Consider the following 26,369-nt stretch of genomic DNA (forward strand, 5'->3'; position numbering starts at 1 on the left):
ATCCGCAGCGGAGTTTACTGCACAGAAACAACTGCAGCCGTCTGTGCGACAGTCACAAGTGTTTGGGTATTTTTACCGATGCCATTTTTAGGGTCCATTTAGATGTTGCGGTTGAGGTGCAGCTGTAACTATATAAAAAAAAACGCATCAGACTGCACCAAATACTGCATGAAAACTGTGTGTGTGTGATCTTGGCCCTAATGTAATTTTTTTATGCAGTTTTTTAAGCTACAACCGGGAGTGAATTTAAAAAAAAGAAATAGAAAGGTAGAGTACATTTGTATGAGTTGTTGTTAAGGGTTTTTTTCCACTACAATTTTTGTACATGAGGCAAATGTACGCCCTTTTTGTAAAAAACGTTATAAAAACCGAACAAATAAGGATTTATATAAATGTACTCGTAGGGTGGTTTCACTTGTGCTTTTTTTATGCAGTTTTTTAAGCCAATGCCAGGTGTGGATCATAAAGGGAGGGGAAGTATATAGGGAAGTCTCGCAGTCAATTATTTGCCCCTTTTTTCGCAAAATCTGTTTTGCCCTAATGTTCTAAAAAAGTGATTTTCTACCGTTTTAGTGCTGCAGCTTGTATATATCTACAATACATAGAAGCTGCATAATGCCACTATGAGCCCAAACCGTCTATGAACTGGACTGACAGCTCAACTGACAGCGGCTCCTGTGCGTCTCTGACATGCGTTTTACTGCTATTTAATTTTCGATGCGGTTGTGCCCCGAAGCACGGTAAAAATGTGGTTTTCAGAATCGCTTTTTCAATGCGTTTCCATCTGCACCTTAACTGCAACATGTAAATAGACCCTAGGGCCAAGATCACACACACAGTTTCGATGCAGTTTTTGGTATTGTTTTTTTTAGCCAAAGTCAGGAGTGGATCAAAAGGAAGTAGAGGTATAAAGAAAAGACTAATGTATCGCCTTTCTTTTGTGTCCACTCCTGTGTTTGGATAAAGAAAACGGAGACAAAAACTGCACTAAAACTGCGTGTGTGATCCTGGCCTAAGGGTGATTTAGATGGGATGTTTTTGACCGCATGTTAAAAAAAAGTCATGTTAAAAAATGCACGCAAATTTTTCTGCAAATTGTCGCAGTTTTGATGCGTTTTTCATCTGTCCGCTTTTTACATGTGAAACGCACTTAATTTAACGTTTCACCTGTAGAAACCGCACAGATAAATAACGCATCAGAAACTGCGGGCTAAAAACTTTTAATCTAAATGCACCCTAAGGTATGTTCACACAGGGCGGATACACTGCGTAAAAGCACACAGCGTATCCGCTCTGGACTCCGCACACAATTCTCGACGAAAACCTGCACTAAATTGTGGTGCAGTTTTTCAGGCCCTAATGTCCGCTGCGGAAAACTGCACATAAAAAAGTTTCATACTTACGTAGCTATGGCGACGCGTCACTCTGCCGTCCTGCAGGCCGGCCTCCTCGAATGACGTTTCATCTCATGTGACCGCTGCAGCATGTGATTGGCTGCAGCGGTCACATGGGAGGCCAGCCTGAACGAAGAAGCACAGAATTCTGGGTAAGTATAAGATTTTGTGGTTTGAATTTTGCAGCAGAATTGCAGCTTTTCCATCGCAAAAATCGCAACATCTGCTATTTGCTGCAGGTTTCACCTCCTTATTGGGTTCAATGGGGAAAACCTGCAACATATAAGCAGAGATTACGCAAATACAATTGACATGATGCGGATTTAAAAAAACGCACCGCAGGTCAATTTCTGAGCAGTTTTTCCGCTCATCATTTATGCATCGTGTGGATGACATTTGTTCAAATCTCATCCACTCTGCTGCTACTGTGTTATGCTGCGAATTTTCTGCAACTAAATTTGCAGTATTTACACTACGTGTGAACTTACCTTAAGGGTCTATTCAGACTTTGTGGTTGAGATCCAATTAACACCGCATAAAAAACACATCCAAAAAAAAATTGTGTTTTTATCGCAATTTATTGCGTTTTCTATGCGGTAAAAGCGCAACCGCATAGAAAAACACACCAAATCATGCTAAAAACTCATGCTGTTTTCATATGTGTTTTTTCAATGCGGTTTTTACAGCACCTCAGCTGTAATGTCTTAATGGATCCTAAGGGCATGACCAGACGTGGCGGAGTTCTGCATACTCTGTCCGCATCAATGCCGCACAGAATCTGCGTTGCAGATTCTGTTGTGGCTTTGCCTAAAATGGGCATTAAATTGATGCGGACTAGCCGTTGCGTATTCAGGGGAAGAGGGCTTCCCTTCTCTCTATCAGTGCAGGATAGAGAGAAGGGACAGCCCTTTGCCTAGTAAAAGTAAATGAAATTCATACTTACCCAGCCGTTGTCTTGGTGACGCGTCCCTCTTTCGACATCCAGCCCGACGTCCCTGGATGACGCGGCAGTCCATGTGACCGCTGCAGCCTGTGATTGGCCTGTGATTGGCTGCAGCCGTCACTTGGACTGAAACGTCATCCCGGGAGGCCGGACTGGAGGAAGAAGCAGGGAGTTCTCGGTAAGTAGGAACTTCTATTTTTTTTACAGGTTGATGTATATTGTGGTCGGAAGTCACTGTCCAGGGTGCCGAAACAGTTACTGCCGATCGTTTAACTCTTTCAGCACCCTGGACAGTGACTATTTACTAACGTTGCCTAGCAACGCTCCCGTAATTACGGGTGCACACACGTAGACACCCGTAATTACGCGAGCCCCATTGACTTCTATGGGCCTGCCCGTGCCGTAATAACGGCCCGTGATTACGGGCGCTTTTACGTTAGTGTGCATGGTGCCTCAGTCTGGCTGTAGACCTAGAAATACATAGGTCCAGCCAGAATGAAGAAATGTCATGTTCGTAAAACAAATATGCTCTGCAGCACACATAACATCTGCGGACTTCATTGTGGAATTTTCACTCTCCATTGAAGTCAATGGAGATATTCCGCAGTGAGTCCGCAACAAGTCCGCTACACGTCCGCAACAGCCAGTGTATGCTGCGGACACCAAATTCCGCACCGCAGCCTATGATCCGCAGCGGAGTTTTCCACAGCGTGTAAATGAACCTCACTAAAAAGCTGTGGAAAGCAATGGAGAAACGTGTACGCTGCGGATTTCCGCTGCGGACTGTCCGCAGCGGAATTCCAGAGCAATTCCGCCACGTCTGGTTATGCCCTAAGGGTGCATTTACATGAGACATTTTTGGCTGCGCGGTAAAAGCCATGCGAATTGCTGCAGTTTGCTATGCAGTTTTCGTTCGGCTTTTACAGGTGAATATATATAATGTGTTTATCCTGTAAGGCTGGGTTCACACGACCTATTTTCAGACGTAAACGAGGCGTATTATGCCTCGTTTTACGTCTGAAAATACGGCTCCAATAGGTCGGCAAACATCTGCCCATTCATTTGAATGGGTTTGCCGACGTACTGTGCAGACGACCTGTCATTTACGCGTCGTCGTTTGACAGCTGTCAAACGACGACGCGTAAAAATACAGCCTCGTCAAAAGAAGTGCAGGACACTTCTTTGGACGTTTTTGGAGCTGTTTTCTCATAGACTCCAATGAAAACAGCTCCAAAAACGGACGTAAAAAACGCAGCGAAAACGGCGCAAAAAACGCAGCGAAAAACGCGAGTTGCTCAAAAAACATCTGAAAATCAGGGGCTGTTTTCCCTTGAAAACAGCTCTGTATTTTCAGACGTTTTTGGTCACTACGTGTTCACATACCCTAAAAAACGCAAGGTCAAAAACAGCATCTCACAACCGTGAAAATTTGGATTTAGCCGAGATACTGTGAAAGAAATCTGAAGCTGACCCTCGGATTTCTTCTGTGGTTTTGTAGCATAAACAGCCGTGTTTCTACACGCAGATTAGCCCCATTAAGGGTATGTTCACACGTAGTCAACAAAAACGTCTGAAAATCCAGAGCTGTTTTCAAGGGAAAACAGACCCTGCTTTTCAGACATTTTTTTACCAACTCGCATTTTTCGCGGCGTTTTCACGCCGTTTTCGCGGCGTTTTTTACGTCCGTTTTTGGAGCTGTTTTCATTGGAGTCTATGAGAAAACAGCTCCAAAAACGTCCAAAGAAGTGTCCTGCACTTCTTTCCCGAGGCTGTATTTTTACGCGTCGTCGTTTGACAGCTGTCAAACGACGACGCGTAAATGACAGGTCGTCTGCACAGTACGTCGGCAAACCCATTCAAATGAATGGGCAGATGTTTGCCGACGTATTGTAGCCCTATTTTCAGACGTAAAACAAGGCATAATACGCCTCGTTTACGTCTGAAATTTGGCCGTGTGAACATACCCTCATAGGAGATAATCTGCGTATGGCTACTTGACGCTGTTTTCACGTCGGAATATGCAGTGGAAACTGCATCAAGAAGTAACATGTCACTTCTTTTATCTCATCAAAGCAGATTGCAATTCACACTAAGGGTATGTGCACACGACCTCTTTTCAGACTTAGGATATGTTCACACGGCCAAATTTCAGACGTATACGAGGCGTATTATGCCTCATTTTACGTCTGAAAATATGGCTACAATACGTCGGCAAACATCTGCCCATTCATTTGAATGGGTTTGCCGACGTACTGTGCAGACGACCTGTTATTTACGCGTCGTCGTTTGACAGCTGTCAAACGACGACCCGTAAAAATAGAGCCTCGTCAAAAGAAGTGCAGGACACTTCTTTGGACGTTTTTGGAGCTGTTTTCTCATAGACTCCAATGAAAACAGCTCCAAAAACGGACGTAAAAAACACTGCGAAAACAGCGTGAAAACGCAGCGAAAAATGCGAGTTGGTAAAAAAACGTCTGAAAAGCAGGGTCTGTTTTCCCTTGAAAACAGCTCTGGATTTTCAGACGTTTTTGTTGACTACGTGTGAACATACCCTTAATGGAGGCGCCTGAAAAGACGGCTCGAATACGTCGGCAAACATCTGCCCATTGCTTGCAATGGGTCTTACCATATTCTGTGCAGATGAGCTGTCATTTTACGCGTCGCTGTCAAAATACGGCGTGTAAAATGACGGCTCGTCAAAAGAAGTGCAGGACACTTCTTGGGACGTTTTTGGAGCCGTTTTCTCATAGACTCTATTGAAAACACATACCCTAATAATTAGTCCCTATTGTTCATACAATGGGGTGGTTTCTCTTTGTAGACAAGGGGAAGTTTTTTACAAGCGTGTTCACACTGATTCAGATGCGGAAAATGCATTGGAATCAGAGTGAAAATTCTGCCATATAAACAGGACCTAATGGTGCATTTACATTAGGCATATTTGGCTTTAAAAAATTGCGGGCGTGTGATTTTTACAGGTGATACACATTTACGGTACAGCTTCACCTGTAAAAACTAAACGAAAACGGTGAAATCCGCATCGCACAGCTGTGGCAATTCGCTCTAAAACAATGCGTGGCCAAAAACATCCCACATAAATACACTCTAAGGGCTTATTCACACGAACATTGAAAACAACGGACACATGTATTTCAATGGGGCCATTCATGTGGCCGTTGTTTCAACGGACCGTGTGAAGGGTCCTTTGAAAAATAGAAAAATAGAACATATCCTATTAGCTTGACTCAAGTCTATGGGAATCCGGGAAAACGGGACCAACACAGGTGCAACTCGGACGTGAAAAACTGATGTTTTTCACGTCCGATTTGCACTTGTTGTGCCGTTTTTCACATACGAGTTTCCTCACTTTCGTGTGAATAAGCCCTTAGGCTGCTCGTACATGTACCAGTTTTGAACAGTGCAGCAATAACCGCACGTGGTTTATCGCAGTTTCGTGGTAAATACGGGTGAAGCACATGGTTTCTATTTCTGAAACTTGCCGTGAAAAGCTGCAGCCGCACGGCACTTACATGAGACTTTTGTGGCTGCGTGGTAAAAACAGCATCAAATTTTGCGTCGAAACCATGCTTTTTTTTTAACAGGAAAGATACATTTATTTTACAGTTTCATCTGTAAAAATTGCACAGGTGAAACTTACATCACAAAACGATGGCGATTTTTTTATGCGGTTTTTACTGTGTACCCCAAAACATTTAATGTCAATGCACCCTTAAGCTGCTCGTACACGTACCAGTCGTGCTGCAGCGATTGCTGCACAGTCGAGAACAGTGCGGCGAAAAAAAAAAAGAAGTGGTTTACCGTGGTTTTGTGGAAAGTACAGGGGAAGCACATGGTTTAAATGTCTGAAACTTGCAGTGAAACTGCTGCAATTTGCAGTAAACCATTTCTAGTTTTTGCCGTGCGGTTCTTGGTGCTTATCGCGGCACAATCAGTACGTGTACGAGCAGCCTTAGTGTAACGTCACATGTGCAGAATGGCACAGTCTTTATTTACCGCTAAATACTGCTCCGCAAAACCGACTTGCTTCAGCTGGTAAAAGCCGTGCTTTAACAAACTATGGCATTTCGTGGTAAAAGATGCACGGTTTTGCAGAGCAGTAAGGCCCCATGCATACGACCGTAGTGGTGTGCACATCCCGTGATTTGCGGCTTAAGGGTACATGTGCACACGATGAGTGGCACCCGCGGGCCACCCGCAAATCACGGCCGTGCACATTGCCGTGTACATTCATCTCAATGAGCCCCGGACCGCAAAATTCGTCCAATGTAGGACATGTCCTATCTTTTTTCGGTCCAGGCTCCCGGGCAATGCACGGACCGTGGAAACCATGGTCGTGTGCATCTGCCCATAGAAATGAATGCAGATCTGCAGGTGAATTGCTGCCGCAAAAAACACATTCGTGTGTATGAGGCCTAAGGGTATGTTCACACAGGCTATTTTCAGCCGTTTTTCGGGCCGTTTACGTCCAGAAAAACGGCTGAAAAATCGGAAGCAGAACGCCTACAAACAACTGCCTGTTCTGTTCCGTTAGGCTATGTTCACACGCTTAACAACAAAACGTCTATAAATACGGAGCTGTTTTCAACCGTTTTTTTTAGTGAAACTAGCGGTTTTTTGCGGCACTTGACATGCACTTTTTTTTACGGGGCATTTTTTACACTCCGTTATTTGAAAATGAGGCGTAAAATAACGCCCCGTCGGAACAGATCGCCGTATTTCCCATTGAAATCAATGGGCAGATGTTTATAGGCATTCTGCTTCCGATTTTTCAGCCGTTTTTCGTGACGTTTAACGGCCCGAAAAACAGCTGAAAATAGCCCGTGTGAACATGCTCTAAAAAGAAGTGCATGTCACTACTTGAGCCGTTTTTGGAGCTGTTTTTAATTGACTTAGGCTGGGTTCACACGACCTATTTTCAGACATAAACGAGGCGTATTATGCCTCGTTTTACGTCTGAAAATAAGGCTACAATACGTCGGCAAACATCTGCCCATTCATTTGAATGGGTTTGCCGACGTACTGTGCATACGACCTGTCATTTACGCGTCGTCGTTTGACAGCTGTCAAACGACGACGCGTAAAATACAGCCTCGTCAAAAGAAGTGCAGGGCACTTATATACATTATATGCAGGACACTTCTTTCAGACGTAATTTGAGCTGTTCTTCATTGAAGTCAATGAAGCACAGCTCAAAATTTACGGCTGTCAGAGAAGCCTCGCAAAATGCGAGGAGGAGCAATTACGGCTGAAACGAGGCAGCTGTTTTCTCCTTGAAAACAGTCTGTCATTTCAGGCGTAAAAGCCTCTCATCGTGTGCAAATATCCTTAATAGAAAAATAGCTCCAAAAACGGCCATAAAAAGCAGCGCAAAAAACACTAGTTGCTTAAAAACCGGCTGAAAATCAGGAGCCGTTTTCCCTTGAAAACAGCTCCGTATTTATAGACGCTTTTTATTAAGCGTGTGAACATAGCCTTAGGGTATGTGCACACGCTAGCTTGCTTTTACGTCTGAAAAGACAGACTGTTTTCAGGAGAAAACAGCTGCGTCGTTTCAGACGTAAAAGCTCATCCTCGTATTATGCGAGGCGTCTGTGACGCTCGTGAATCTTGAGCTGCTCTTCATTGACTTCAACGCGTAAATTACAGGTCGTCGGCACAGTACGTCGGCAAACCCATTCAAATGAATGGGCAGATGTTTGCCGACGTATTGTAGCCCTATTTTCAGACGTAAAACTAGGCATTATACGCCTCGTTTATGTCTGAAAATAGGTTGTGTGAACCCAGCCTAAGGGTGCATTTACATAGGACGTGTTTTTTGCCATGTGGTAAAAACAGCAAAAAGAAAATTGCGGCAAAACTGTGTGGTGTTTACAGGTAAAACACATTTATTTTACAGTTTCATTTGTAAAAATCACACGGGTGAAATCCACATCACAAAACCACGGCAACCTGTGGTACAACCGCGTGCGGTTCTGCCAGTGTTTTTTATTTTATCCTAAGGGCATGGTCACACGTGGCGTATTTCTGCAGACACTGTCCACATCAATGCCGCACACATAATCTGCGTTGCAGATTACGTTGCGCCTTTGCCTAAAATGTGCAGTAAATTGATGCGGATTAGTCGTTGCGGATTTAGGTGCAGATCGCATCCTGCTCTCTTTTAAAACATTCCATCTCATTCTGGCTATAGACCGCTTAACACATTAGTCCAGCCAGAATGATGAAATATCCTGTTCGTAAAAGCAATCTGCAACGCAACACACATAACATCTGCGGATTTCATTGCGTAATTTTGCAACTCCATTGAAGTCAATGGAGAAATTCCGCCACAAGTACGCATCAAGTCCGCAACAGCCAGTGTATGCTGCGGACACCAAATTCCGCACCGCAGCGGAGTTTTCGCCTGCACGAAGATAACTAAAAAGGTGTGGAAACCAATGGACAGACGGTCTCCTGCGGATTTCCAGTGCGGACTGTCCACAGCGGAATTCTACAGCAATTCCGCCACGTGTGAACATGCCCTTAATGCGTGGCCGAATTGTATCATGTTAATGCTCCCTAATTAACCGCATGACAAAAAAAAAACTTGTCATTCGCCAGTTTCCCACAGTTTCTGTGGAGCCAATAAATCTAAATTTGCTAGAGACGCACAAATGTGGAGATAATCAATTAATTGGGAGTGATGGGATGTGGGCTCATTATTAGCAGTCACCTGATCATGGTTGACGCAGGATATATAGCGGCCTGAGGAGGAGAGCAGTATATGTCCAGTTGTTGAGTTTTTCTGAGGTAGTTGGGTCTCTGGCTGGGGAGGCTGCAAGTTTAGTTTGTCCTGATGGGTTGCCGGATTAGAGGCGCTAATGTGCCTACGTTTTGGATGAAGTTCTCTATGGAGAGGAGGTAGTAATATGTCATTATAGTTGATTTATATATATATTATTTTATTATTTTTTTTCTCGTTTCTTAACTTCCAATTTGATCTCTTCCAGGTTTTTATTTGCATGCCTTCTGTTTGTCTTGTCTGATGCTGCACAGCTGATAAACTTCCCAGGTAAATGATTGGTGCTGTTTGTTTTAGTTGTATGCACTCTACAGGAAACTTTTTTTTTTTTTTTGTGGCAGAATTGCAGCTTTTCCGCTGCGATCACATCTATTTGTTTTACGTTGAGTGTTTATTCCGCTTGTTTATGCAGTGTGGGAGAAATTTGTTAAAATATTATCCGCTCTGCTGCCACTGTCATGCTGTGAATTTTCTGCAACTAAATCCGTTGTGGGAAATCTACAATATTTATGACGTGAACCCCCCCCCCCCCCTGTTCTTAGCGTTAAACCTAATCCAAAGCACAATAATCAAGGAAAATTGTAGGAACCATATACGTTTTAAATTTAAAAAAAAAAACAAACAGATTTGTTATTGGGAAGAATAGCTGTCTGCAGCACAAACTTGGTTGTCAAATACCAGAACCCTAAGGCTACATTCACATGCATGAAAAACGTGTAGATTGGGTCTGTGCTGTTATGCATCAGTGTGCTTTGCGAGTAGCATTTGTTTTTCACTCTTTTTTTATTTTTTATTTTTTTTATATGGAATTGATGCAGAAATCACACACCACACAGCTGTGCAGTGCATGGTTTTCACGCACCCGTTGACTCCAATGAGCGTGTAGAAACGCACCAATGTAGGACATGCAGCGGACTCTTGCTGCGTGAACTCGCACATATGTGAATGGCCCCATTGAAATTAATGGGTCCGTGTGTTGTGCGTAATTTCCATTGCGCAGCACATGGATGAGATTCACGCTCGGGTGAAGGGGGCCTTAGGCCTCATGCACACGACCGTAGCAGTGTGCACGGCCAGTGATTGCAGCGTGGACGGCTGCGGAGTCACTTGAGGGCTGCCTGCAAATCACAGACCACATTGATTTCAATGAGCCCCGGCCAAAGCACAGACCATGGAATGGGTCCACAATTCACCTGCAGACTTGCGGGTGAATTGTGGCTGCAAAAAAAAAACCCCCTCCGTGTGCATGAGGCCTCTGGGTATGTCTGCATGTAGCATGAAGACTACAGGCTTTCCCACAATGGGATTGTGGAAAATGCAGTGTGGGGTCAAACAAATCTCATCCACACACTGCATAAAAATTCTACCGAAAAAACTGTTCATAAATAGACCTGCTTTACTGTTTATTTCTTATTTGTTTTCTTGGGCTTAGTTCCTGCTGTGGATTTGGAAAATGTGTAGCATGCTCTAGCTGTTGTGGCTGCAGACTTCACGCACTGCAGTGTGATGGGTGAGATCTGCATCCTAATCCAAGTGTTAGGGTATGCTCACACGGCTTATTAACGGACGTAATTCGGGTTTTTTCCGCCTCGATTTACGTCCGATAATGCGGCTCGATAGCATCGGCAAACATCTGCCCATTGAAAGCAATGGGTTTTGCGTTGGTCTGTTCCCACGAGTCGTATATTTACGTGTCGTTGTCAAAAGACGGCGCGTAAATAGACACCTGCTTCAAAGAAGTGCCTGTCACTACTTCTGACATAAATGGAGCCGATTTCCATGGAAAAACAGCTCCATTTACGTCTGTAATTGATGCAGCGAAAAATCGCCTCAACATGCCAGACAGCTGAAATTACGGAGCTGTTTTCTCCTGAAAACAGCCCCGTAATTTCAGCCGTTATGGACGCTGCCGTGTGAACATACTTAAAGAGATTTTGCTAAATGGTTTCAGAGGCAATATATTGAAAGGTTTTCTGCCATAAAGTTGTATGTTTTGGTGAACCCCATATTTGCACTAAACTTTACTCTTTACCACTTTCTGAATGTGGCATTAAAAGGGAGCGGAGCGTCTGTCAGATTAGTTTTGCTATACACAAGTTTCTGGCAAACTATAGTGAAAGTCTACACCTGCTTATAGCTGGCATAAATTAGTGTCTCGCATAGAAAGCCAAAGATTTATCAAATTTAAGAGGTGGGCACATGTTTTGTGCTGACCTAAATTGGTAAGACTGGCATCTACAACAGCAGTCTTGCTATAGATTCCCCATTGATCTCAATGTAATTCTGTATCTTCCCTATGGTGGCACTGCAGGGCAATCATACAGGCCATCAAAAAAATGGAACATGCCCTATTTTTGGGCCGGCTGCACGGCTCCCATAGAAGTCTATGGGGCTGTGTAAAGCTTGGATGTGACCTGAGTAACGGCCGTGCATCCTGCCGCTCGCTCTTTGAAGTGCATGTGAGGAAGAGGGTATTTTGTTGCTCCCTGTAGGAGCTGAATCCCTAATCCCTGGCCATTGCTTTGGCCAGGGGATTCTGCTACAGGTGAAGTTACTGTCCATATATGGACAGTGACATCAGGGACCTCCTGAAGCTGAATCCCCAGTGCTGTGGCTGGTGATTCCGCTCCCTGAGAAGTCCCTGACTTCAATGTCCATATACAGACATTGCAGTCAGGGGCTTCTCCTTGAGCAGATTCCTGCAAGGGGGGCAGTGTGTGGCATTATCTACAGGGGAAAGTGTGGCAGAAAATGTACAAATGATATTCATCTGTTTTTAAAACTGACACTGGGATAAAAACCAAATGCAAAACAGGTAAAATCGTCCATTAAAAACAAACACTGCCCAGAACAGATGCAAGACCGCTGAGAAACAAAAAAAAAAGCGCCATTTTCGTCTATCAGCCGACGCTCGGACCTTGTCGTGTGAATAGAGCAAGTGAGCAATGTGAATGAAAAGGAACCACTGACATAACTGCCATTTTGTCCTAGGTTCCACTATCTGTCAAGATAAAGAGATCCAGATAAAAAAGCCTAAAGATGTTCACCAGAGTACATGGCAGAGTCTCCGTATTGTAGGTAGGTAGTCTTAAAGATGCTGGTGACACCGTTAACTAGTCAAAGACCAAGTTCCTGCATATATTGTGTCAGTGTCTGCAAAATACCAACTAAGTATTTTCTCAACAGATTCTTCTGGATTAGAAGTAGCTGCTTGTCTTATCCTTCCGGAAGGCAGCTTGCTGAATATCCCTGAGAGATGTATAAATCATGAGGTATTATACCCAAGTCGTGTCCTTGCATTTCCCTTATGACAGCTGTGACCTGTGGTGCTCTTTATGGGTGTTTATCTGTTATGTCTTCTGTACACGTGAGGCCCCGTACAACTTTTTTCTGTTTTTCTTTTGGGCAAGTGCTCGTCATACGTGCTAAACGTGTCCATAGAGCTTCACTGTCCTTTTTGCCTCTGTCTGGCCGTGATGTTAGTATACCACAAAAGGTGTAAAATATCTTGGTAGACTAGGCTATTCCGTCATGTGGAATTCATCTAGTGTAATTTTATTTTTTTGGTGATGGCCTACATTTAGCATGTATGTTGGGATCTTTACCCAGTATAAGTGTCAAATGTAGGCCAGAAACATGTGAGCATAGCCTATTCAGAGATTGCTGTGAGTCTGGCTCTCAAAACCCCCAGCAAATGGCTTATTTTGCAGGGGATAGTTTCAGCTGGGTATGTTTCCCCTGCAGTGAAAGTATCTGAATGGCCGCCATGTAAAAACTGTCCGTGTTTCACACTGATGGCTCCAGTCTGCCAGGGCCACTGTTTGTCGGTGGGTCTGGTTTAGACCACTGCTTAGTGTACTCCAGACCTGTTAAATGGCACTTACCTCACCACATCATACAAATATGGTGTAAACAAGACTAGTTTCTGAAATAACCAGCTTTGCTGATTGCAATACTAACTAGTAGAAATCTAGTAGCTGAGGGTTGGTCATAGGTAGAGAGCTAAGTGTCTGTCGGATGTCTCTGGCTTAGGTAACCTTCATGGGGACCTCCATTAACATTGCTCCAGTTCTGATGGTTATATTCTGGTCTGAGTTGTGGGTGTTCTGTATAAATACTGGGTCTTAAAGGGGTCTTCAGTCACACACATGTATCACCTGGATCAGTCAAAGTCTAGGTTGTTGGGGGTCCAACCACACGAGTGACAAGGAGTTTGAATGGAGCAGCTGAGAATGCATGTGGCTACTCCACTTAGTTTCCCTCTTTCAGACTAAGTGCTGCACTGACCTTCATACATCCATGTCCTATTGTAATACAGGTTTTCTTTCAGACTGGAAGAAGAGTTGCCCATATATCCTTGAATGACTCCATGGGTAACGTTGTCTACCAAATCTCTTGCATTGATGAGCAAGCAGACTCTGAATACATGGGACCCATCATAGAATGTAACCAGGAAGACATGATGGTAAACTGCTCTTTATTGTGTTCTTATAATACATCAGCATTGATGAGCCCAAACCTCAATGTCCACTCTGGATTCCATTATTTACTTGACCTGTATAGACCTTTCTACTAAAAGGTACTAAAGTGCGTGCTTATTGGTCAAACTATCTTGGGTGATATCATACCTACTGTAGGTTAAGTCAAACTGCAACCTTTTTTTTTTTTTTTTTTTTTTTTTTTTACCTTTCCCCATATAAAATAAAATGATGATCGCTGTTTCCTGAATCATTGGTAGGGGCTATAATAACTTATCTCCTTTTTATCCTGTTCTAGGCAATAATTCCAAGGACTCTGTCTGGCTTTGACGATGAGGTAAGATTTATGGAGTTGCATGGTTAAAATGAATATGTACATAACCAGTTATCTGTAAAACATTATTGCTTTTCCCATGGATCTTAGAAGCTAGGATGGGCCTCAAATGCAGCTTCAGGTACATTCACCAATGAACATGGGTCGGGGGCTGTGGCATTCTTTAGGCTACTGCTCCTTTCTGCCTTATTTGGGAGGTGTGCCGATGGCTCCTAGACTATCTCCCTGAGGTTCCTTGCAAAAAAGAATATCTGACTAGTAAAAAAAACAAAAAAAAAAACAGATGTCATAACAGACTTAAATTCTTCCTGGGACCCTGCTTCTATTCAACTTTTTTTTATCATTTTGTTTTTATAGATTATAATTACACCACCTCCTACATCTACGTGGACTGTTGGAATTAATAATGGCACTCTCGTAAAAGTCAATGTGGTGGTTGCCAACAGGCTTGGATACATATTGAATAGTGATACAAATTCACTGATGATCAGAGTAAATTTTAATGCCTTTGGACTCAAAGAATACATTGTAAGTCTAATCCTACCAAACTACTTCACAGTAACTTCTACAAAGTCTTGTTCTAATGACTCTAAATCCTTAGTCTCGAGGTCAGAAATTTTACCGTGGAGACATAGCACTGATCCAGGACAGGCGCAACCCGAAGACTACACTGGATGTGAAACTTATTTGTGCTAGAGGTAAAGTGTCACCTTTTAGATTATTTTGGGTAAATGAAGGGGTTGTGGAGGATTAATAAAAACATGGCTACATTCATGCAAAACTGTCACACCTGTCCACTGGTTGCATGTGGTATTCCAGATCAGCTCCATTGAATTAAATGGAACTGGTCTGCAATATCTTATTTAACCGGTGGACAGGTGTGATGCTGCGTTTGGGAGAGCCAAAATGTTTTTCTAATACTGTGCAATGTTTTTAATGTTCCACTTTTATTGACACAACTATGCACCCCCCCAACCCTCAAAGCCCAATCTATTTCCCTTACTGTCTAAATTTGAACCTCAGTCTTAGATTTCTAGATTGCTATACAAATTTAATCTAATCTGATTTACTAATCATGCTTTAGGACCACCTGCATGCAATACAACACACATGACTATCTCTATTCCTCCTTTTGATGGCTCTTTTGGGTATATATACACTGATCAAGAAGCCCCATTGACCGCCTCTTCACTCCAACAACAAGGAATGACTCTAGACACTAGAGATGGTGTCCAGTTGAGCATCAAACTAGAAAATATGCAGGTATTGATAATGTGAGACTGGCATAATGGTGGTCCTTATGGTGACACTTGCTATGCTAACCTCTTACTCTTACTCTTGCAGTCTGTTGTGAAATCTGGTCAGAAGACTTACTACTTGCCGTCTCTCACACTGGTATTTGTTATTGATGGGCTGAGTGTACCAATGGCACTAAGTCCTCAGTGTGTTGTTGTAGCTGTTACTACCACTAAGCCTTCTCATCCTAGTAAGTCTCTCTAAAGCTTATTCTACACCATTCCTCAGACTGCTTGTCTAACAACTCAATATGAATTTTAACATCTCTACTAGGTATGACCAAGTGCACACAAGATGGGTTCATGGTTATTGAAGTCGTTGCCACAAACACCAAGCCTAGCCTGGATGTGAACACTGTCACTCTAAGAGACCCCACATGCCAGCCACAAGATAAGTCAAACAACAGAGTAGTCTTCAAAATTCCTCTAAATGGCTGTGGAACTACTAAACGAGTAAGTTGTAGATTGCAAGACTTATTTTTTTTTTGCCCATACTTGGTTAATTACATCCGTAGTCTCCTACAGGTATTAAAGGGATTGACTAGGGTGTCAAGTCTTCTACAAAACCAAAGGGACCAGTTCAAAGTTTTTTTGTTTTTTTTTATATAAACATTTTCTCCCTATTTCCCCTGTCTGCTTCACTCAAAGTATAAAAATGTATTGCGTATATATTGAACTTGCCCTCACTTTCTAAACTTTGCTCAGGACTATAGACTAGTGCCACTCCTAATTGTAGTACACGTGTGGGTTCTTGAATGAATGCTAATCATGAACTTCACTTCAGTTTGTAGGTGGAAAGATTGTATATGAAAATGAAGTCAGTGCCCTCTGGAAGAATCTACCACCTAGGAGAATCTCAAGAGATAGTGAACTAAGGTATTTAGATGTCAACAGCAACTTGTACTGCGTCCAGTTGTCAATGTCTATACTGTAATGCCTGTTTGTATAATTCAAACCTATTCAGCAGCACTGTAGAGTAGAATTGCTTACGTCAGCTCCTGACTCCAAAGGGGCTCACCATTTCCAATCCTACATACTAGGGTGAATTTAATAGTAAGCAAATTAATATAGATTTTAATCTTGGAGGGAAAACATACAAACTCCATGCGGATGTTGCCACTGATTCAGTTATAGCCCAATACCCCCTGTGCTTCAAGGCAACAGACTAGCACGAGCTGTAATTCTTGGAGAACCCCTTGTATGTATTTGAGGTCGCATTTAAACATGATCTTCTTTGCAGGGAGACAGTCTGGTGTTACTATAATGGCACTGAATATGACACTATTAATGTGAATGTGGCCACACTACCACCTCCAGTCTCTACCAGAAACGATGGCCCTCTCTTGCTCGTGATAAATCTCTACCCAGGTATTTTATGAACTATTAAACGATCATAAAATTATACACCTGCAATGTGAAGTAACATCTATTACCTTCCTCTCGAAGATGTCTCTTACCGGATACCCTACAGTGACGATCAATATCCAATTGTGAAGACTTTGCGTGATGCCATTTTCTTAGAAGTGCAGGTTTTGAATCGCAATGACCCAAATATTGAACTGGTTCTAGATGACTGCTGGGCAACAATGTCTCAAGACCCGAAAGCTTTACCCCAGTGGAATGTTGTAGTTGATGGGTATGTATTTGGACATTATGCAGTTATTTGGGCTTGCAGACTTGAAACTTGACTCAAAGTTCTGAATAGTTGTGACCTTTGTCAGCAAGAAGCCTGCCAGTTGGCCCCTAATATTTTTGCACGTTGGTGGCAAGAGGCAGCACCTATTCATTAAGTCACTTTGTAGTGTAGAACCAGATGTTGGTAATTGAGAAATGCTCCTTCCTCCAGCCTTGCTATTGATGTGTACACTTTTGCCATATGGAAAAAAAATACATAAACAGGGTGATCTTCACAACTCTATTGTATGATATTTTTTTTCCTTCACCATAGCTGCCAAGCAAGTCAGGATAACTATCTTACCATCTTGCATTCTGTTGATGTCAATGTGCCACAAGCTACACTTCGAAAACGGTTTGAAGTAAAAGCTTTTGCTTTTATGCAGGGTGGTGAACTATCAACCAACTTGGTAAGTATATGCTTATAAAGCTTAACTAGTGTAGGGCACAAGCTCATAAATTTACTTGGCCATGAAAAGTGATATAAATGATACTGGCCTTCATGTGAATTTGACTTTTGCAGCCTTTTACATTGGTTTTGGTAAGACATAGCTGAGCTGTAAAGGAGATGTCTTCTCAAATCTGTGGCTTCTGCTTGTAGGTCTACTTTCACTGCAGTGCCATTATATGCAACATCCGTTTCCCAGACTCTCCTCTTTGTACAAAACTTTGTCTCCCGTCCAGGACAAGAAGGGGTAAGTTTGGGGTTGCTCTTTATTCCTCCCCCTCCCCCCCCCCCCCCCCCCCACATAACTCTAAGACTGCTGGGTGGCACAAGCTAATCCCTTTCAGCCACAACCTAGAATAACACTGCTTGCTTGTTGGATGGGTGTTGGCAGAGCTTAAAGTGTAGCTAAATGTTTGACAAACTTCTGACATGTCAGTGACATGACAGAAGTTTGGATTGGTGGGGGTCCGAGCACTGAGACCCCCACCAATCACTAGAACAAAGCAGCTGAAGTGATTGTGTGAGCATTTAGCCGCTTAGTGTCCAGATTTTTCTGGAAATGTATCGTGTACGGACTCAATAGAAAGTCTATGAGCCTGTACTCTGGTACATCGGCTTTCCGGAAAAAGCCGAACAGACACAAAGTGGCTGAGCGCTTACTCGAGCGCTTCAGCTGCTTCGTTCTAGCAATTGGTGGGGGACTCAGTGCTCAGACCCCCACCAATCCAAACTTCTGTTATGTCACTATGACATGTCAGAAGTTTGTCAAACATTTAGCTACACTTTAACTTCAAATCCAGCCATAACTATCTTAAACTCCAATATATGTATATTCCACCATGGCTTTGAAGCATGCCAGACCATAAGTCCGCCTTCCAAGATGTCAACCATTGACCAACCACCAGGTGTGACAGGAGTCAATTCAGGTTTGCAACCCCACCTCCAAAATGGAAGGAGGGAGTAAGACACCTTTAACATCACTTGGATGGAGTGGACCATTCTTTTAACAGGTTGCATGACAAGAGGGAAGGAAACAATTTCGGATGAATGACAGCACTATGTAGGCTTTCAGGTGCCCACAAACATTAATATGGCTATACCCTCCCCTCCCAGCAGTCAGGGGTCACCCTCCCAATCTGGTCAGTTACTCCTAGACTGACTGTTATATCCTCTTTAGATGAACTCTTCCTGCACAGACACTCTAACTTGGCTAGCCTTCCTGGTCCTGTCCTGCTGTTAGATTCTGAGCCCTCAATGATTCTTGAAGGTAAGATTATTTTTATATTTCTTTAGCTTGGCTCAATCCATTAAATAAGTTCACACTAACTTTCTGTTCCTTCCAGATGAACAAGATGTTATAAAGCAAGTCACTATTGGAGTACTGCCTGCCTTCGCTCTGGTTGCTGTGGTTGTCCTTGTAGCTCTGTTTGCTTACAAACAGAAATCAAAGTCTTGAAGTCTAAGTGCTTTTGTTGTAATAAATGTTTGTAACGGGATGACTTGTATGTCTTTATTGCAAAGATCTATGATGCCAATATCCACCCATCTGCTAACCTAAAGTGTAGTCCTAAACCAGCTCTTGCACAACACTGGTATGGTATAAATTAACCCCTTCCCACCACAGCCATTTTTCAGATTTTCATTCCTTCCCCCCCCCCCCACCTTCCAAAAGCCATAATTTTTTTTTTTTCTTTCCACTGATATAGTCCTATGAGGGCTTGATTTTTGCGGCATGAGTTGTAGTCTTTCGTAGCACCATTTATTGTGCCATATAATGTAATAGGGGAAATTTTTTTTTTTTTTTTTTGTGGTTCCCCCCCCCCCCCCCCCCCTTCTCCTTCCCCTCTCCTTCCCCTCTCAAACTCCAACCAGCGATCGTTGGCGCTATATACTGAAATACTAGTGTATTGCAGTATATCGTGATTCTGGCAGGCTTCGATTAAGCCCTGCTGTATGCCCTAAGATGGCGGACCTGGGGGGCCTTCATTAGGCCCCCAGGCAGCCATGGCAACCACCACCCTGCAATTGCGTTGCAGGGGGTGCAATGAACTATTTGAGGGGGGGGGGTAGCACCCTCTTTCTAACACTCGAGCGTGCTCCCACTCGTTGCTCTGAAGTGTCGGCTGTAACGCCGTGGACCTGTTCCATACTTCCCCCTACCGGACTTTGAACGTATCCACGTATCCATATGCCAATGTCAGGAAGGGGTTAAATAGCTAAAATTTGCAAGATTGATTATAAAAATATATATTCTAATCCTGGACTAGTACTTTGACCAGGAAAGATTGTGTGGCCCTGAACTAAATTGATAGCCATTCCAGACTGCACTACTCCTAAGGGCAGCAATAAAACTTAAAGGAGTACTTTAGGTAGAATTTTTTTTTTGACAATTTAAGAATTTGCATGTTACAATGCTTACAAGCAGGAAATGCAGAATAAACATGCTGTTCTTGCGCACAATCCTACTATAGTGCAGTAAAAATTTTATTTGCATCTGACTTGAGACAAGGCAAATGAGACTCAACCAAGGCTAGGTTACAAGTGAACAGTAAAATCTGATCAAAAGCCACTTCCCATCTGTTTCTGAACACCTGCCCCTTATTCAGAGACCACAATCCTGGATGCACAACAGCAGTTTATTATTTGTCTGCAGAAAAACTGGACCAATAAAGTATCATGTTCATGCACCTGACAGATCTGTAATTGCAGATAAAATACAGGCCCATTCATGACTCATAAGTCGTGGTGTTTGACCCCCCTATATGCCTCCTACCTTTTAATAAAGCAGACACCCAAACAGAGTTGGATTTTAATGGCCACAGCAGCTGTTCCTTATTTTAATTAATTTTAAATAACCAAATAACTTTTTTATTCCCACAAAGGGATTCTTCGTATACATAAATAACAAACTGCAACCCTATAAGGGTTATAACATTACCATTTTAACAAGCCGAACGACAGGTGCAAGTCCTTGAATTCACTGATATCTTATTTACTGGTCATCTGCCCACCAATATCTTACCCCCAGCTGTAACCTGGCTCGTGGACACCGATTTACCTTTTGCAGTTGACTTCCACCATATATATAATATATATATATATATATATATATCAGCCTTCAAAAGGGGGTAACACCCTAAGAAGCAGTCTTCCAACTAATTGAAGGGTGCATCACTTTTTTCAACCTACTTCAAGGACTCTTTCCCCCCCCCCCATCCCACTAGCCCTCCTATCCCTACCCCAAACTTCCCATAGGCCAACCAACTCATTACCCCTCCCGTCTATTGTAGTCAGAGGCCTCCCCTTATTTAATTTAATTTTTTGTCTGCAATACAGCCTCTGTTCTGTAAACCGGACACCTTCCCGTATATTTATGGGTGCGTGTCCAGGCTGTGGAAATAACCCACAAAAAATTGGATATGTGCGCTTGGTTTTTTCTTGCTTTTAGACTGTTCCTGCACTTTTATATTGTGCATGCAGCACATGAATGTGGGTGAGTCTGGCCATCCATGCAGTATTTACAGTCAGTAAACAGTGCCATTGTGCGTATGAGGCTTTGGTGTATAGGCTTATTCAGAACTTGCTGGCATTTATAAAAATAAAAAAAGGCATCATGGATAAACAATTTATGAAGGACTAAACAATCTCCCTATTTTCCTTCAAAGACTGATGCACAATCCCACCAAATGTTTAAAGGTGCCTATATTACATTAACAGTTAAAGCAAGAAATCTTTACCAGCAGCACAGGATTCTATTACAGTAAGCAAAGGACCATTAGTGATATGGGGGAAAAAAAGTTAAAAGGCTGTCTGCCCTTATAGAGGGAGTGATGGGTTCACAAACATTACAATGTCATCAATAGGAAAAATTCAGCTTTAACCCTTGGTTTTTAACTTTCTTTATATAGTAGTAGGGACATACAATATCTGGGAACTTTTCAGAAAATGAACCGTATGTTAGGCTTGAAAGAACTCTCTTTGTTTTTTGTTCTGAATATCCCTTTAGTAATTGACTAGTTCTGTTCAAAGGTTCAATATAGGGGAAGTTTGGTTAATGCTCAGATATGGGAGGGAAGTTGGAAAGCACTTAAAGGCTGGGTTCACCGTTTTTTGCAGACAGATTTGATTTCGCATGCATGCTGATCTTCGATGTTTTCCGCCTGTGGCCATTGAGTGCTGCGAGCAAAAAAAAAACATGCCACAAAATACGCTTTCTCTGCCTCCCATTAATGCCAATAGGAAGTCGGACACACGCCCAATGATAGGGCATGGCTATGAAGTTTTTTGATGTGTTTTCCGCGTCAACTCAGTGTGAACTGACCCAAGGACATTTTGTTTTCAAATTTGCAGCTCTGCGTTTGAATTCAGTAGCGGGCTTCCTAATAGTCAAACTAAGGTATGTGAGGGGGTCTGAACACTATCTACAAAAACCTATGCAGTGTTTAGTATCAATCTGAATTTCTAATTTTTTTTATTTTTTTTTACACTTAAGTGGCATCTATGGTGTTTCCTAGCAGATCGGAACCACGCAATGCAATCGTGGGGTGCCGAAGGCTGCTCTGGCAAACCAGAGGCCTAATAGCTTCCTGTCTGCCAAGTACAGAAGCCTGCTAGGTCCCACCGAGAAGCGGGGGCCTGGAAGACTTCTGGCTGCAAAAGGAAGATGGCTCAGGAGCTGAGCCTGTGACATCAGCTGCAGGTGTCAACTGTATGTTAGAGCTAGTGCCAATCCCTGCCATTAACCCCTTAGATGGCGTGATCAAAAGCCATTGCTGCATCTTAGTGATTTGTAGCTGTCGGCATCATGTGATCCTGAGGATGACAATCGGAGGCCTAACAATGGCCGCCCGGGCTGCCACTTACAATATCCTATTAGGCCCTGCCCAGAGAAAGGACCTAATAGGCTCAGTCATTCATTACATAGGTAGTGCAATGCATTAGAGTAAAGATCAGAGGTGTGGGCCCTCAAGTCTCTAGTGGGACAAAAAAAAGTTGAAAAAGTCAAACTAATAAAAAGTCTTATAGGAAAAAAAGGAAACCGTTCAGTACACATTTTGGTAGGGCTGCGTCTGTAATGACCCAATGTTCTTTTTCACGCATGTGAACATCGCCGAAAAAACCAACACAATACCAGAATCTTTTTTTTTTTTTTTTTTTTGTCACCCCCCCTCCCAAAACCTGGAATAAAGTGATCAAAAAGTCACGTACTCCAAAATGGTACCAAGAAAAAGTCCTTACACAGCTTTTTGGACTGGAAAATAAAGTTATGGTACTCAGAATATAGTGACACAAAGTAATGTATTTTATAAAAAAAATTATTTTATTGTGCAAACGCTGCAAGACCTAGAAACGATATACATATGGTATCGCCGTAATCGTATCGACCCGCAGTATAAAGTAAAATTGTAATTTATAGCCCACAGTGAACACTGTAAAAGAAGAAAAAGTCAGAATTGCTAGTTTTTGGTCACCTTTTGTGACCGTTTACAGCAAGATTACGCTTGCTGTGCTGCAAATCTCACACAAATGTTACTGAAGTGTCAGGATTCTGAATAGGCATCACTTCCTAGCTGGTGGTGATGTATGTTCACTGTCAGGACACTTGAGTAACATTAATATGTGAGTAAGTGAATGCACATAGTGATCTAGCTAGATCACTGTGCTGTGTAAATGAATGAAGAGAAGTGTATGACGCTGATTGGTCAGCGTCATACACTGCTCTCCACAACGCCCACTTGGTTAAAAAGTAAAACACGCCCAGTTGTCCATTAAGAAAGTCATTAGCATAAAGCTAAATTAGGTCATAACTCTGTAAAAAATCGGTTTTCTAAATAAAAACCACTGCTGTGATCTACAATACAGCGCCGATCACATTATGTAAGAGATAGGGCACTTAAAATGTGGTGACCGCCTCTTTAAGGGGGTTAATAAGTAGTGCTTATGTAACATACCAAGTTTTTTTTTTATAGAGGGAAGTGCATGTCATACCATCCAAACCTCCCAATATGCATAGTTTCAAGTGTGATTACTGAGCAAAATGTAGTTAAGTGCAAGAGTGACACACAACTGAATAACATATAAACAGTTAACAAGTCTTTCTTCAAAGTGAATTTGATCGATTATTATGCGGAGCATGGGGAAACAATGTAATATCTTTAAAGGAGAGAGTAAAAAAAAAATCACACACACACACACACACACACACACACACACACACACACACACACACCCCCCCCCACACCACCCCCCCTAAAGGTAGAGGGTTGAAATTTGGTGGGATTTAATGTGGTTATAAAATCTACCAGTTAACGCCAACAAAAAACACCCCCACAGCCTAAAATCTTAAATGGCAGGGGGGAGGTCGAGCAGGGGCTTAGTTGAAAGCGCTTTTCAATTCAAAAACTATGCTGCAAACGTTTTTGAGAGGATTTTTTTTTTCGCTGAGATATTTAATGTTAAAGTTATCTTCATTATCGGCTACCACCGATTTTAGGACTTTACCTACACGGTATGTTTTGGATAATGCGAAGTGTGGGTGCGTTTGTGTCGGGGTGTGGACCCACTGGACCGTACCGCGTAGCAGGCTAGCAGCTGGCCAACAAGGTACAAAACGATGTCTATAGTTTGGAACGGGTACCTGAGGCAATGTAGACCGTAGCGGAGACACGACTTGACTTTCACAGCAGGTGGCACCGTGGATGCAGCGGAAGACACAACTTGACTTTCTCAGTAGATACGATAGCATGGGATACAGGGTACAGGCAGCAGGAATGGGTAGCACTGGAAAACACTGGGAGACCATTTGCAAGACGAACTTAGGTATACAACAATGCTCAGGCGAGGAACAAGTGGGCAGAGCCCCCTTTTTTTTTTTTATAGTCCAGCAGCCGTTTTGGCTAATTATTGATGGGTGGCAGCTGGACGCGTACTGGCCCTTTTTAAGGCCGTGCACACGTGGGGGCGCGCGCCCTGCGGGAAACAGTCCGAGAATCCGGAAGAGAGTGGCGGCGACTCCCTGGAGGGAGCTGGTGCCGCGAAGACAGATGGCCGGGGCCGTCAGAGCGAAAGTCTGAACGACGGCCCCCAGCCAGAGACGTTGCAGTGTGTGTGAGCTTGGGAATGTTACGTTAAGGTGACTTTAAATTACGTATTATTACAATCGGCCTCGGCGATACAAAATGGACCTTGTCTACGATTGTAAGATGGTTTCATGCGTACACATTTCGGTAGTCGCTTGTGAATTTTGGAGAGCGTTAATTGGGAGAGTAATTTTCATTTTTGTACGTTTCTATTGTCCTATCACAAAATGCATTTGACCGAAACAGAAAGGATCACTTTATTGATGATGAGAGGGTCTCTCTCTCTCTCACTCACTCACTCACTCACTCACTCACTCACTCACTCTCACACTCACACTCACACTCACTCACTCTCTCACCGAGTCTTAAGATGTGTCTGTTGATATGCTTAGGTGATCAAACCCTGGTCCATTCTGGTGACAATCCGGGAGCCTTCTTCTTGGATAGGGATTATTAAGCCCTTGTAGCAAAACCAGGTTCCAAGTATTTTGTTAGCTTCTTTAGGATTTTTGAGTTTGTGGGATACTCTGTTCTTAAAAATGAACAATTTAACAGGGTATCCCAACTTGTAATCTATTTCTTGCTCTCTAGGAAATCTAGTAGCGGATGCAAATTCTTTTCTGGGAATAAATGTGGCGGCTGATGTGTCTGGAAACATTGAAAAAGTGCTCAGGAATAGTCCTTTCTCCTGGCTGCTTTAAAGGTGTAGTCCAGTCATAATAAATGGCTCAGGCTGGGCCACCAACATCCGATCAGTGGGGGTCAGACCACCAGCCCGCCCCACCGATTAGCTGTTTCAAGGGGTCGCGACGCTTGTACGAACGCTGCTTTCCCATCATTTCTTATCTGCTCCTACTGTGAGTCGCTGATACGCTTATAGCACTGGTTCACAGTATTCTAAGCTTCTCCTATTCACTTCAATGGCAGAAGGCTGTAATACTGTGAACCACCGCTACAAGTGTGTCGGCGATTCCGTGTGAGTATTGACAGTAATGAGCGCTGCGTCCCCGTCAAAACAACTGATCGGCAGTGGTGCCAAGAACACTGCCCCCTAGGATAATGGTGTCAGTTTTGCTGCTTAAAATGGAGCAGTTACAGCCGGTGATCTGTACCCAGGGTCGGATTATAATGAGGGCAATCTGGGCAAGTGCCTGAGGCTGGAAGGGGGCCAAGTTCGCCCTGGTTCCCCTGTACCGGCTCTTAAATTTACAGCCGGTTCAGAGAACCGGAGTGAAGCAGGACCTCTCACCCAATTGTATCCGCATCCTTAGGTTGTGGATACAATTGCTTACTGTAGCGCTGGCGAGACAGGGAACTATCCGTTCCCTACCTCCCATTCGGCACTTTACTAATGACATAGTCGGCGTGATGATGTCATTGCGCCATTACGCTGGATGACACCTTGTAGTCTCTGACCACTCCTGTATCGCTGGAGGAAGTTGCGGAAACGGGGACAGGTGAGAATGTATTTTTTTCTTTCTGAGCAGCGTTGGGGGCAATATCTACATGGGGCATTATCTGCAGAGGGCATTGTAACTGGCGCTATCAACAGGGGACATTATCTACAGAGGGAATTGTAACTGGTGCTATCTACAGGGGTCATTGTGACTGGCACTATCTATAGGGGTCATTATCTACATAGGGCATTGTAACTGGCACGATCTACAGGGGACATTATGTACATAGGGCGTTGTAACTAGGCTATCTATGGGGTATATGATCTACAGGGGGCATTGTATCTGGCACTATATACAGGGGGCAATGTGAGTGTGTGGTGTTTTATTTTACAGTGTTTGACACAACTTAATACAGGGGCAAAGTTTTTAGTACTATTATATTTAGGGGCGCAGTGTATGGTAGTATATTCAGGAGCACAGTGTATAGTACTATTATATGCAGGAGCACAGTGTACAGTACTATTA

General features: G+C 43.1%; 1 protein-coding gene across 1 annotated transcript; it reads left to right on the forward strand.

Annotated features, from left to right (window-relative positions):
* Positions 1–9,193: 9,193 nt before the first annotated feature.
* ZP2 (zona pellucida glycoprotein 2) lies at positions 9,194–18,864 on the forward strand. The gene is made up of 18 exons (XM_075831563.1): positions 9,194–9,258; positions 9,348–9,409; positions 12,131–12,217; positions 12,326–12,411; positions 13,470–13,604; positions 13,916–13,954; positions 14,309–14,479; positions 14,553–14,649; positions 15,036–15,214; positions 15,296–15,437; positions 15,521–15,699; positions 16,031–16,122; positions 16,487–16,614; positions 16,693–16,882; positions 17,195–17,330; positions 17,522–17,615; positions 18,546–18,635; positions 18,712–18,864. The coding sequence occupies exons 1-18, from the start codon at positions 9,194–9,196 to the stop codon at positions 18,822–18,824; spliced, it is 2,085 nt and encodes a 694-aa protein (XP_075687678.1). The 3' UTR covers positions 18,825–18,864.
* The last annotated feature ends 7,505 nt before the right edge of the window (positions 18,865–26,369 follow it).

The sequence above is a fragment of the Rhinoderma darwinii genome, chromosome 6, assembly GCF_050947455.1.
Source record: "Rhinoderma darwinii isolate aRhiDar2 chromosome 6, aRhiDar2.hap1, whole genome shotgun sequence".
NCBI classification, from domain to species: domain Eukaryota; kingdom Metazoa; phylum Chordata; class Amphibia; order Anura; family Rhinodermatidae; genus Rhinoderma; species Rhinoderma darwinii.

Coding starts and splice junctions, on each gene's coding strand:
- ZP2 (XM_075831563.1), top strand. CDS start 9,194: ATGGGTTGCCGGATTAGAGGCGCTAATGTGCCTACGTTTTGGATGAAG. Junction 15,700..16,030: donor GCTGTGGAACTACTAAACGA/GTAAGTTGTAGA, acceptor ACTTCACTTCAG/TTTGTAGGTGGAAAGATTGT. Junction 16,123..16,486: donor TCAAGAGATAGTGAACTAAG/GTATTTAGATGT, acceptor TCTTCTTTGCAG/GGAGACAGTCTGGTGTTACT.